The following is a 13,208-nucleotide window of genomic DNA, read 5'->3' on the forward strand; positions in this document are numbered from 1 at the left end:
CCTACCCCTCTCTCTACCCCACCACTCTTTCTCCTCTCTCCCCTCACTTCCCCTTCCCCTTCCCCTTCCCCTCTGCTCACGCTGCCTTCACTTCCCCCCGCTCCTTTCTCTCACCCCTACCCCTCCCTCTCATATACCCAACAACCTCTTCTCTCTCCTCCTCTCTCCCACCTCTTAATATTCCCACCATGAAGTGACACTGTGTTACCCAGAAACGCCAGGTACTTTGCTCATATTTGAATAAGTGGATTGTGCTTGCATTCTACAAGCAAAAAAATTAATCGTTCAGTCTAAATAAATCGTAAAAGTTCAATTCCTGACCCAATGATAAACACAGTACATGACAGTATAACATAAGTCATTTGTCATGCTTTGTGTATGTTATATAGTTAGTAAAAAGCCCGTCAGAAATGATGGGTTGGAACAGTTGATTTGACCTTACAGCCACGTGAGCATGCCAAAAACTGAAGCCTCGGCCTAGTGTCGGGTGTGCTTATATCTTCTTTATTTATTACACATCCTATGGACATAAATTAACACTTGTTTTAATCTGCGTGCATTGCACATTTCATGCAGCGGATTTCACCTCCCTGCGCTTTGTGTTAATTGATTTTATTTTTAAACGCTTCTGTATACCACCCTTGACGTTCGGTTTTCAAGCCACCATCTACAATTCCAATAGAAGAGACATAATTACTCTTTTATGGAAAATGTTTTTCGAGTTGGGTTAAGCCTAAAAAAATAGACCATAGTGAACACACATTCATGTTAAAATATTGGCCTTTGAAACCTACCCTTATGAAGGGGGACAGACAAACACACAAAGTGACATTGTGTTTTATATGGTAGGTGAAGTAGGCATGCCTGATTACGATTACGTATGGCTTTCTACCACTGTCCACTGTCCGTAAACAACAAAAACCCACAGACACTTGTTTAATGATACCTCCATAAAATAGAGAAACACCAGCTCCCTCGGGGAGAGATTGCACCATGCAAGATCACATGATGTACCATTGTCTTCAGGAGCTTGACTCCTCCCCTCACCCTCCCCCTCTCACACCTCGGACAAAATGGAGTTGATAAACTGATACTTTGGGTTAATGCAATGTTGATGCAGCACTGGGATGATGGGTCAAATAGCCTCTTCCTCCATTAATTCCTTGTCACAGTAATTGTCAAGTCAAAAATCAAAGCAATATCGCAATACAAAGCCATAGCATGAGAAATCGATCTTACAAATTGCTTCATACCACACAACATGGTGAGACAATCATTGATGGAGATGACCCATGCAGTTGTTGCCAGGTCGTGGCCAAGGTGATGACTGAACTCCACCAACAACACAGAAAGAGACCTGATGGCAAAGAAAGGGACACACCATAACTGATTACTTTATCCTCAAGAAACTCGAATTCTGCTTTAATTGAAGTGATGAAGCACAAGACATCAAAATCTGCTTTGAAGTTTTGGTGTGGGTCCATTTTAAAACTACAGCGGCACTCTTCGACATCGCGTCGTCAATCGATATGCATCCTCCCACATTATTACATCATTATAATACTTGTACCAAGTTTGATTGAAATCCATTCAGCTGTTCTGAAGTATCACATTTTTACATGACATGACCTTTGACCGCTTGATGTAGAAAACTAATCAGTTCATCTTTGCATCATAATTTATGGTTATATCAAGTTTGGTCAAGATCCCATCACTGGTTCACAGGTTAGCTCGGTAACGGCATTTTTACCTACAGAGACCTCTGACCTTTGACCTCGTGACCCCATAATATTAAGAGTTCATCTTTGCATCATTATTCATACTTGTACCATGTTTGACTGAGATCCCTTCAGCCGTTCTTAAGTTAACGCGGCAACAAAAACTTATCACAGACGGATGGACAACCCAAAAACATAATGCCACCGGCGACGTACACTACCGGTCAAAAGTTGTAGAACACCTCAATTTTTCCGGTTTTTATTGATATTTACGCAGTTTAATGTCTCAATGTACTCTGAAATTAAGCAAATAACAAATAAACAATTGGAGATCAAAAAGAAATCATATAATCATTTTGTTTAACAAAATTTAATTTAAATTTTTGACTCAACAAAGTCACCACCTTTTGCAGATATAACCGCCGAACACACTCGTGGCATTCTTTCTACAATGGAAATCAAATATTGTTCGGGAAGTTCTTCCCAACACTGTTGCAGAAGTTCCCACAAATGTGTTGTACTTGTAGGTTGCTTTGCTTTCCCCCTTCTGTCCAGTTCATCCCAAACCAGCTCGATGGGGTTTAGGTCTGGAGACTGTGCTGGCCATTCCATGATTTGAAGCCTACTGTCTTGTTCTTTTCCTCGAAGGTAGTTTTGACATAGCCTGGACGTGTGTTTAGGGTCATTATCTTGCTGTAGGATGAACCCATGACCAACTAGGCGTATACCAGGGGGTATTGCATGGTGCTGCAAAATGCTGTGGTAGCCCTTTTGGTTCAGGGTGCCAGTCACTCTGTGCAAGTCGCCGACTCTGGATCCAGCAAAAGAGCCCCAGACCATCACGCTTCCTCCTCCATGCTTGACAGTTGGTGTCACACACTGAGGAACCATCCTTTCGCCGACTCGACGGCATACAAAAACCCTGCGTGATGAACCAAAGATTTAAAATTTTGATTCATCGGTCCAGAAGACCTTCCTCCAGTCTTGAGTAGTCCACTGGCGGTGCTTCATGGCCCAGGCAAGCCTCTTTCTCTTATTTTGCCATCTTAGCAATGGCTTTCTTACTGCCACTCGACCTGTCAAACCTGCAGCTCAAAGTCTTCTCTTCACAGTTTAAACTGAGACTTGCTTACTTCGACCAGTGTTAAGCTATGCTTGAAGCTGTTGTCCTGTGAGCTGCCGATCACACAAGCTGTTGACTCTCATAAACTTGTCTTCTGATTCTGTTGTGGCTTTGGGTCTGCCAGACCTCTTCCTGTCAGAGTTTCCTCCAGTTTCCAAATGCCTTTTGATGGTGTAGGAAACTGTACTCACTGACACCTTGGCTTTCTTTGAAATTTCTTTGCAATGATTCTATGATTTCTTTTTTATCTCCAATTGTTTATTTGTTCTATGCTTAATTTCAGAGTACATTGAGATATTAAACTGCGTAAATTTCAAGAAAAACTGGAAAAATTGAGGTGTTCTAAAACTTTTGACCGGTAGTGTAAAAACATAATGCCTCCGGCGTTCCCTTTGAGGGAACAAGGGGTAAAACAGCAACCTATTGACAGTGGAGCAGTGGGGCAACAGGTCGACAACGGCAAGGGAATGAACAAATGAGAAAAGAAAAGAGAAAGAAAGAGAAGAAAAGAGAGAGAGAGAGAGAGAGAGAGAGAGAGAGAGAGAGAGAGAGAGAAAGAGAAAGAGAAAGAGAAAGAGAAAGAGAAAGAGAAAGAGAAAGAGAAGGAGAGAGAGAGAGAGAGAGAGAGAGAGAGAGAGAGAGACTGACTGTTTCTTCCTTTTATTACAAGAGTACAAAAAATCAGTTATGTTCAGTCACGAAGAAACAAAACACAATAAAATGGTCTCAAGGAAAAGTTATTATCAAATCATCATCATCAAGTGTGCATATGACATCATTAAAAACCCATTTTTCTTTAAAACATGTTAAATTCTTGTTCATTTAAAAAAACCGGTACTCTAGCTTTAGTCTTGCATTTACAAGAGCCTTAAAGGTGAGCAGTACATCATATGACGAGTCAGAAGCGTTTCCCATTTTTTTCTTCCTGGATTTGTAAATTGCAAACTTGGCCTGGCCAATTAAAAAATTCATTAAAACCACATTTCTAAGGGAAGACGGTCCTAAACCACCATAAATAAAAACATTGTGATTGAAGAGGGAACCAAGCTTCACAAAGCGTTCCTGAAGGAATGTAAAAAGAGGTTGCAATCGTTCACACTCAAGGTATATATGCGGTAGGGTTTCAATGGATGCACAGAAAGGGCATAGATTAGAGTTAGCAGTAGAAAACCGGTTCAGTAAAACATTATAAGGTAAAATCCAGTGTACAAGTTTCCATTGAATATCTCCAACATACTTTGGAGTAGGCAAGAGATAAAAACTTCGCCAATTGGGGCAATTGGGGGGTATTGGGGGTAAAACATCCCGCCATCGAAGCCTCGGGTGCTCAGAAAATGTTTTTGCGTATAAAATTTTAACGTACGCGTTGTACAAAGTTTTCTTTGGAAAGGCGGGAAGGGATAATGCAGTATCATCAGGGCTGTTCAGGCCAGGGGACAGATTAAGTGGCGGGCTGAAGACTAGGAGTTTGGGGAAGTCACCCGCTGTTTCCTCGGGGGAAGGGCCAAGTTCCTCGCAGGTATTACGATACGTTGTGGATATCCCTTGAAGGAACCGAGAGATGATCCTGACAGATTTTATTCCGGTTTTTTGTGCCACAGCGGCAGCACTCAGCCGGCAGCTCCCAGACTCTGTCATGAGGTCTTTCACTCGCAGCAGCTTGGCATCAACAAAACGTTGAACGAGTCCCCTATTATTCAAGCTGTTTTCCAGGAAGGGGTTGTAGCATAGGGGCTCATTCAACAACATTTCCATGTTGTATGTTGCCATTTCACGGGAAAAGGACAGGGCTTGCCAGGCGTTCATCACCCCTTGGTAAAAGGTGGGCAGCAAGGATGAATCGATTTGATGAGGGTTCATCAAGAAAAGTTCTCGGTCGTAACCCAGCTTGCATGTAAGCTGCAATATGCAGTTAGCCAGAGGCCTCCAGAGTAGGGCTTCATCTCCATATACAAGTTGGCGCACGATATGAAGCCGGAAGACCATAATCCGGCTGCGGATATCAATAAGACCTTGGCCACCTTCAGTGAGTGGTAAGTATGCCACGGGGGGTTGGAGCCAGTGTTTCCCACTCCAGAAAAAGTCGACAATGCTCTTTTGCAGTGTAATAAGAAGGCTCCCGGGCGGTTGTAGGCATATCATCTTGTGCCATAGCATAGAGGCGACAAGATTGTTAATGACGAGAGTTCTTCCGCGGTACGAAAGTTGAGAAAGAAGTCCTTTCCAGCGGGCCAGTTTTGCCATTACCTTGTCCGGTAATCCCACCCAGTTCTGCTGCTCAAAGGTGTTGTCTCCTAGGAAAATACCGAGGTATTTAATGCCACTTTTCTGCCAGTTCACTCCTCCTGGTAGGACAATTGGCGGGCAATCTCCAGGTCCTATCCAAAGGGCTTCACTCTTCTTCCAGTTTACCTGGCCTGAACAAGCCTGACAATATGTCTTTAGTGCCTGAGCCACCGCAGTGACGTCAGCACTATTTTTTATATAAATACAGACATCATCTGCATAGGCAGAGACTTTTAGCGGTGTGGTAAGAATTGATCCAGTGAAGCCAGAAATGTGCGTACGTAATTGGAGCAGAAGAGGTTCGATGGCAAGAGAGTATAAAAGTCCAGATAGCGGGCAACCTTGCCGTACTCCCCGTTGTACAGCAATGGGGCTACACAATACTTGATTAATTTAAAGAACACTGGATATATTACAATACAAAAGTTTAACGTACGAGATAAAAATAGGTCCAAACCCAAAATTCTCTAAAACTCTAAAAAGGTACATGTGGTCAACACAGTCAAAGGCTTTTCCTTGGTCAATGAAAAACAGACCAACATTCATATTAAAATTGTTACAAAACCGAATGGTATCACGGATAAGAAAGATATTATTAAAAATAGTACGTCCAGGAATACAAAAGGATTGATGTTCTCCTATTAGTGCATTCATAAAAGGTTTCATTCGATTAGACAAGGCTTTGGCTAAAATTTTATAATCCGTACATAAAACAGAAATAGGACGCCAGTTCTCTATAAGTTGAGTGTCCGCTTTCTTAGGAATTAAGGTGGTGACTGCTCTCCGGCAACTCCACGGCAGTTGTCCATCCTCTAAACATTCATTCAATACCCGCAGTAGGTGAGGTCCAATGGCGTCCCAAAAAAACTGGAAAAATTCACTAGTCAGCCCATCCAGTCCAGGGGCTTTATCAGGTTCCAAGGCCTTCAAGGCAGCGGTGAGCTCAGGTAACCTAAGAGGATCCTCCAACTGCTGCTTCTGATCCTCCGCCAATGTTGGAAGGTTAGAAACAAGTTCCGATATTGCATCCTGGTTAATGTCATGCCGCATAAACCGTTGTTTAAAATGTTTCCGTGCACATTCCCTGATTCTGCCATCTTCATAAAGGAGTTCCCCATCATGGAGCAAGTGTGTAATCATTGACGAAGAGGCCCCCCTTTTAAGGCTGAAGAAGAATTTGGTTGGAGCATCAAGGTCGTGTATGTACCTCATCTTCAGGCGCAATAAAGCATTTTGTGCTCGCCTTTCGGATATGGAATTCAGTAAGGCCGTTTTTCCATGAATTTGTTGCCTCATTCCCTGGTAGCTCACACTTGCAGTTCCCTGAAGCTGTTCCTGTAATTCCAGGATTTCATCTTCAAGTAAGGTTGTGGTTTTTCTTTCCTCTTGAACACCATACGCACGATATTGTTGGCAGAACAGTCTGATGTGCGTTTTGGCATTATCCCACCATTGTCTGAGGTTTGAGAAATTCCCTTGGGAGGCAACTAGAATATTCCAAATTTCCGGAAAAATGTCCTTAAAGGTACTATCATCAAGTAAGTTGTTATTAAATTTCCAAAAAGCACTCTTGTGTTTCGGGCAGGGGGCAGAAATTTTGAGAAATGTTGCGCTGCGGTCCGAGAATCCTGATGGGCAAATTTTGGATGACAGAACGAGGCGTTCAAGTGGAGGATTAATATAAAACTTGTCCAAGCGAGCAAGTACAATATTACCCTGAATGCATCGACACCATGTGTATTGCCTGATTGATGGGTGCTGTACCCGCCATATATCTGTCAAATTCATTTGTTTTTAAAATTTGGTGAGAGGGATTGTGGAGGCAGGATGGGGCTCTGCACTGTTCCTGTCTAGTTGGGGTTGGAGGGTGCAGTTAAAATCTCCACCAATACAAACATGATTGTCTTGGTTTTTTAGGGCGTTTTGGCTGTCGAGGGACGTTAGGTGTGTCCCAAGGGCATTAAAAAAAACTCGCCGAGCTACAGGCGTACTTGGGGCATAGATATTAAAAATAGTATAGAATTTTCCACAGTAGTGGAATTCTAGGGATGCTAGGGATCCCTTGTGTATTTCGTCGAATTTAAGCGATGAAGGCGAAAAGGAGGGGCTAAGAATTATTGTGACACCGCCTTTGCGGGAGTCACCGTTACTAAAGAAGGACAGGCCGGGGAAGAGCCTACACCACTCTGCGACACAGCAGTCGTTGGCATGGGTCTCTTGTAAGAGGGCAATGTCAACTTTCTTCTGTAATAAAAAATCCCTTACTTGAACTTTACGGACAGAGCTACATCCTCCGTTAATATTCAAGCTACAAATGGAAAAACTCATTACAGCTATAAGGAGGAGTGACCACCACTCAATTTTTTGATAGCAGTTCATTCTTAGCTTTTTGCAACCACTTCTTTAAACGGTGACGTTGGGAGGAATTGAAATTAAAAACGTGGGGCCGTTTTACCATCAATCTAGCGGAATGTATAAAATCAGGTAGCTCCGGAAAAAAGGTTTCTATAACAACATTCCTTTTTCGGAATGTGTTCTTAAGAAACCTTTTTATCTCGGAGGGAGGGATTGGAGGGGTTTCTTCTTCCTTAAGGCTACCACATTCACTACCAGAGTCATCTATATCAGATGGCTCAGATGGTGTGTCACACTGGTTTTCATCATTTATCTCCTCACCATCATCACATCCCTCCACGTTATCGGATGGGGCATAGTCCATAGAGGGAGGGGATGGGGAGGGAGAGAAATGAGCCATCTTCAGGGGAGGGGGGGAGGGGGGGGGGGTACTAATTTTTGCGGTTCAACCATATCAGTTTCTAGGTCAGTAGACAAGGGCGAGGATTCATCCACATCTATGTCCTCCAATACCGAGAAACGATTTTCTGTGACGAGGGACAAATCTAGGGCAGAGAGGAGGGGCTGTCGGTTTTCAGTTGTAGGTTTTTTAAAGAGATGACACGTTTTCATCTGTTGTTTGCAGATGTCTTTTCCTTTTGGGCAGACGAATTGAAACTCGTCCTGGTTAGTGGGAAGAGATTGCAAGGGTTTGGGGGGAGGGGGGTGAGGGAGGACGTGATCATCGGGAGGGGATTTCCATCGGCTACCACGGCGAGAGAGGTAGGATCAGTTATAGCAGGCAACAAGCTGTGATTGGACGATGTCGCCTGGGGGGTGAGGTCTATCGTTGACAGGAGATGGCTGCAATTAGATCCTTCAGTAGAGGGAGGGGCCCCTGTTTCAAGGGGAGGGGAAGGGGGTACGGCGGGGGGGGTTTGGATCGGTGGTAGGAGTGCTTGGGTCGGTGGTAGACAGATTGGGATCAGTGGTGGTAAGGCTTGGGTCGATGGTGGGAAGGTTCGGGTCGGTGGTGGGAGGGCTTGGGTCGGCGGCGGGAAGGCTTGGGTCGGTGAAGGGAGGGTTTGGGTCGGCGGTGGGAAGGCTTGGGTCGGTGATGGAAGGGTTTGGGGCGGTGATGGAAGGGATTGGATCGGTGGTGGGATGGTGGGGGGGTTGCTTATTCCCGGTTCGGAGGGGAGGTTGTACTTGTGAAGAATTCTCTTTTCGGGGGCAGTCATGCTTAACATGCCCAAATTGTCCGCAGCCAAAACATTTTAGAACGTTGGTGGACACGTACACTGTATATTCGTTCTGTTGATGTTTTAATTTTATTATAAGGTTTAAATCCTTCTGGGAATTTTTAAAAATCATAAACACTTGCCGCCGGAATGAAACCACGTGCCTTAAATCGTTGTTTCGTGACCCGAAGGGAATCATGGAAATACGAGACACGATGGTACCGTATCGGGACAACTCTTTAATTAGTACATTGTCGGATACAAATGGGGGGCAATTGGATATCACGACTTTTATCGCTGGGCTATCTAGTGGGGAAATCATAACAAATAAATCTGGATCGATTGTCAAACCCTGTTCGACAATTTGTGGGACACAATCCACGTCGGTCAAAAAAATAACGAGCCGCTTGTTCATCCGCGAAGCGACAACAACCTTGTCGATCCCGACAACACGACCGGTTGCAAGGACAACGTCCTCGACACTAACCTCACGTTCCGGAGGTACACAAAAGAACCCGTGCTTACGGGTCAGGCTCTGAAAGGCCGTAAATCGAGATAGTGCAGCTGCCATGCTGGAACAGCTGCACTTACAACCCCTCCCCAACTCGGGGAGGGTGATTATATAATATAATCTTCCCTACCCGAACTCCGGGAATGGGAAGTAATCAGACCTCTCCGATTCCCTAACTTCGGAAAAGGGAGGCAACAAAACAAACTGAAGGAAAGATAAACGAAAGGAAAAAAAGGAAATAGAGGTTTAAGATGAAGGAGCAAACACCGATCGGGCGACGCCCAAAAACGGCGAACCCTTACCAGCGATCACCCTGTGCTCTCCGGCTCTCTCTCCCGTCTCAACGTATATGGGAATCACCAGGAAGACTCCACGAACAGGCACAAGGACACAGAGGGGGGAAACGGGGGAATGGAGCAACAACACAGAGCACTCACAGGCCTCCACAAGCAGACGCCATGACAGTACAACGAGAGAGGAGAGAGAGGAGAGAGAGAAAGAGAGAGAAAGAGAGAGAAAGAGAGAGAAAGAGAGAGAAAGAGAGAGCAAGAGAGAAAGAGAGAAAGAGAAAGAGAGAGAGACTTTGACTTTTGACGTCCTTTTATTCCAAAAAATATATAGTGCATGGATGTACAGTGTATAAAATCAACAAAGCCAAAAACAAGAGAAAACGATGAAGCGAGGAAACAATACAGATACATGCGCTGATCAGTTCAAATTTTACCGAAAACAAATGCAATCTTCTGCAGCAATACTACGAAGTGTAGAAATTATGAACAATCAAGAGAAAAATAATACCAACTCGTTTTGGCGGACTTCACAGACACTTTTCAAACACCATTTTTCTACAAATCCATCAATTTCACCCATGATCTTGGAAAACTCAAACTCATGTTTTAGCCTTGCAGCACACAGTGCATTGAAAAACGTCATGACATTGCATTGATGAATAGGTTTACCATCCCGCTTCTCCTTTCTGGACAGGTAAGTAGCAAGCTTTGCTGTAGCTACAAAAAAGCACAACAGTTCATATTCTTTGTTGTGTTGCCGTCTCTTTTTGAGCCCAAAAATAAAGGATCGAAAAGTATATCTGAAATTCATTTTGAACGACACAAAGTCTAACCATTCAAATAAAGGAAAAAGTCTTTCACAACCAATAAAAAAATGAAAAACATCCTCATTTACAGAACAAAAGGGGCAACATGCAGATATTGGGGCAAAATTCCATACATATGTATTGCATGGGCTGATCCAGTGGGCAAGGCGCCACTGAACATCACCTGTTCTTTTGTTAATCAGCTTACAATACATTGATTCCCATACAGGGTTCATTGGGGGGCCCGGCAGGGAGTAGCCTCTTCCATCGTGCTACTCCATTTAGCGGAGGAATACCAAGAACTTGAGATAACCACCACCTATACAGGCTCTTGCTGCTCTCAGCGTGCAATACACTTGTCCCTGTGCTAACAGGTGGAAGTTCCTTGGGAAAGCAGTCAAAAATCAGTTTCGGAAACGGGGACTCGTTGGGGTGTCCAAAAGTATTCCAAGTCCAAAGTTTCTGTAGCTGATGACGTTTTTGAACAACTTTCCTCAAAATCGTTCCAATTGTCCTCTTGGACCGAATCGCCGTCAAGGTTGAAATTTCCTCCACATTCCTCCACCCGACACCGGAGTTTGGCCGAAGGTGCCATACTTTGTTTATGCCTGCCTCAATAAAGCGTTGGCACAAATGACGACTCTTGAGAACATCAGGGAAGAGAGGATTGAAGAACAGGGGTTCAACCTCGAACATCCCTGGGGAGTAAGTGTCCGCTTTACGGCTCACGGAAAGTCTTTCCCAGGCACTGAGAAGGCTCTGGTAAAATATGGGGAGCGTTGATGTATTCACGTACTTTAGGTGAGTCAGGAATACTTCGAGACCATAGCCGAGTCTACCCGCCTGCTGTAAAATATGGCAAGCCAAGGCATGGTTTGGCAGGTTTTCACCAAATAGGAGGCGTTGAATGGAGCACAGGCGAAAAGCCATGAGACGGGATCTCACGTGAACAAGGCTCTGACCACCTTCAGATGAAGTATGGCATATTACGCTTGGCCGCAGCCAATGATGGCCTCCCCAAAAAAAGTCCACAAGTTTGGCCTGTATCCTGTCCAGCAGCACTTCTGGTGGTTGCAGGCAAATAAAGCGATGCCACAACGTTGTAGCAACCAAGTTGTTTGCCACTAAGACTCGGCCCTTAAATGAGAGGTGCAGCAGGGTTCTTTTCCACAGGTTCAGCCTCCTGTCTATTTCTCCAGTCACACCTTCCCAATTCCTTTTCTCAAATTGTGTAGAGCCCAGGGACACACCAAGGTAATCAACACCATCTGCTTTCCACTCTAAGTTTTCTGGAAGAGCAGGCAGATGTGTTGAGACAGGTAGGCAACTATTAAGGTATGGCACCCAAAGAGCTTTGCTTTTCGTCCAATTAACCTTCAGAGATGAAGCCATGAAAAAGGTTCTTAAGGACTTTACAAGAGCAACAATGTCTTGGTGGTTTTTTATAATGACGCAAACATCATCTGCATAGGCCGATATAGTCATTTGGTGGGCTTCCAGGAAAACAGGTCAGGCCAGAGATATTCTTTCTCAGTGTGCAGAGTAATGGCTCCATTGCTAACGCAAAAAGCAAACCTGAGACTGGGCAACCCTGCCGTACCCCCCTCTGAACCTTTATGGGGGGAACCAGTTCATTGTTCACCTTAATTACACTGGAGATGTCAGTGTACAATAGAGTTATAAAGGCCCTGAAAATTACCCCAAATCCACATGCTTCAAGAACATGGCACAAGAAAACATGGTCAATGCTGTCAAAGGCTTTTTCAAAGTCTAGAAAACATATTCCAAAATCATTTTGGTCATGGCGAGCATACATTAAATCCCGCACGAAAAAAATGTTGTCGTAAATCGAACGACTGGGGATGCAGAATGTCTGATCAGGTAAAACCAGATCACCAATGACTTTTTTCAAACGATTTGCCATTGCTTTCGAAAACATTTTATAGTCAGTGCACATTATTGAAACCAGTCTCCAATTCTCCATCCGCCGGAGATCTCCTGACTTTGGGAGAAGACTCGCCACTGCTCTCCTTAGACTTAGTGGCATTACACCTTTTCGCAAGGATTCTTGGAATACAATCAATAGTTCCGGGCCCAAAATGTCCCAAAATTCCATGTAAAACTCAGCTGGCAGGCCATCAATTCCCGGAGCCTTTCCAGATTCCATTCCAACCAGGGCACGCTGTAACTCATCAAGGCTTAAAGGCACATCCAGCTCCAGGCGTTGAGTCTCAGTTAGGGTTGGGAGATGGGAGGTAAAACATTTTATTTTATCCTCATATATATCTTTTTTAGCAAATAGTTCAGAATAATACTTTCTAATAGTGATTTTTACCCCATCAGAACTTGTAATTTCATTCCCACTGGGGTCCTTAACTGATAAAATAAGCCGGGGAGGCTTCGTTTCAGCTTCTAAATGAAAGAAGGCTTTGCTAGGACTATCCGATACTTTAATGCTTTTTACTCTCAGTCTAACTAGTAGTCCTGCAGCCTTCTCCTGTAATAGTTCCCAGAGTTGGGTCCTTTTTTCAAGGAGCAATTTATAATTTGTCTCATTTTCTTGCTCTGCCATTTTGTTTTGCAGTTTTAGAATTTCGGTTTCCAACCGTGCCAATGTGATTTGACTTTCATGAGTGATGTGGGAATTAAACTGTTGACAAAACAGTCGTATATGAGTTTTCATATTATCCCACCAAAGGTTAGTGGAAGCAAAGAGGGGCTTTTTTCCAACTATAGCTATCCATAGGATGCGAAAGGCTTCCTTAAACAGGGTATCATCCAAAAGACTTGTATTGAATTTCCAATAGGCGCTCCTCCGTTTGAATTGAGGGAAAGATAGGCCCATCGTGACCATGTGGTGGTCAGAGAAGATGGAAGGGGTAATAGTTGAGGAGGTTAC

General features: G+C 44.0%; 1 protein-coding gene across 4 annotated transcripts in view; it reads right to left on the reverse strand.

Moving 5' to 3' along the window:
- LOC137418548 (monocarboxylate transporter 12-like) overlaps positions 1-13,208 on the reverse strand; it is a 102,178-nt gene that overhangs the window by 22,540 nt on the left and 66,430 nt on the right. For all 4 annotated transcript variants that reach the window (XM_078773767.1, XM_078773768.1, XM_078773769.1 and 1 more), the window contains one exon: positions 1,254-1,357. In XM_078773767.1, coding sequence (XP_078629893.1) covers positions 1,254-1,357 — 104 coding nt within the window. The remainder of the gene's footprint in view (positions 1-1,253; positions 1,358-13,208) is intronic.

The sequence above is a fragment of the Myxine glutinosa genome, chromosome 3 (assembly GCF_964187855.1).
Source record: "Myxine glutinosa chromosome 3, kmMyxGlut1.1, whole genome shotgun sequence".
Classification (NCBI taxonomy): domain Eukaryota; kingdom Metazoa; phylum Chordata; class Myxini; order Myxiniformes; family Myxinidae; genus Myxine; species Myxine glutinosa.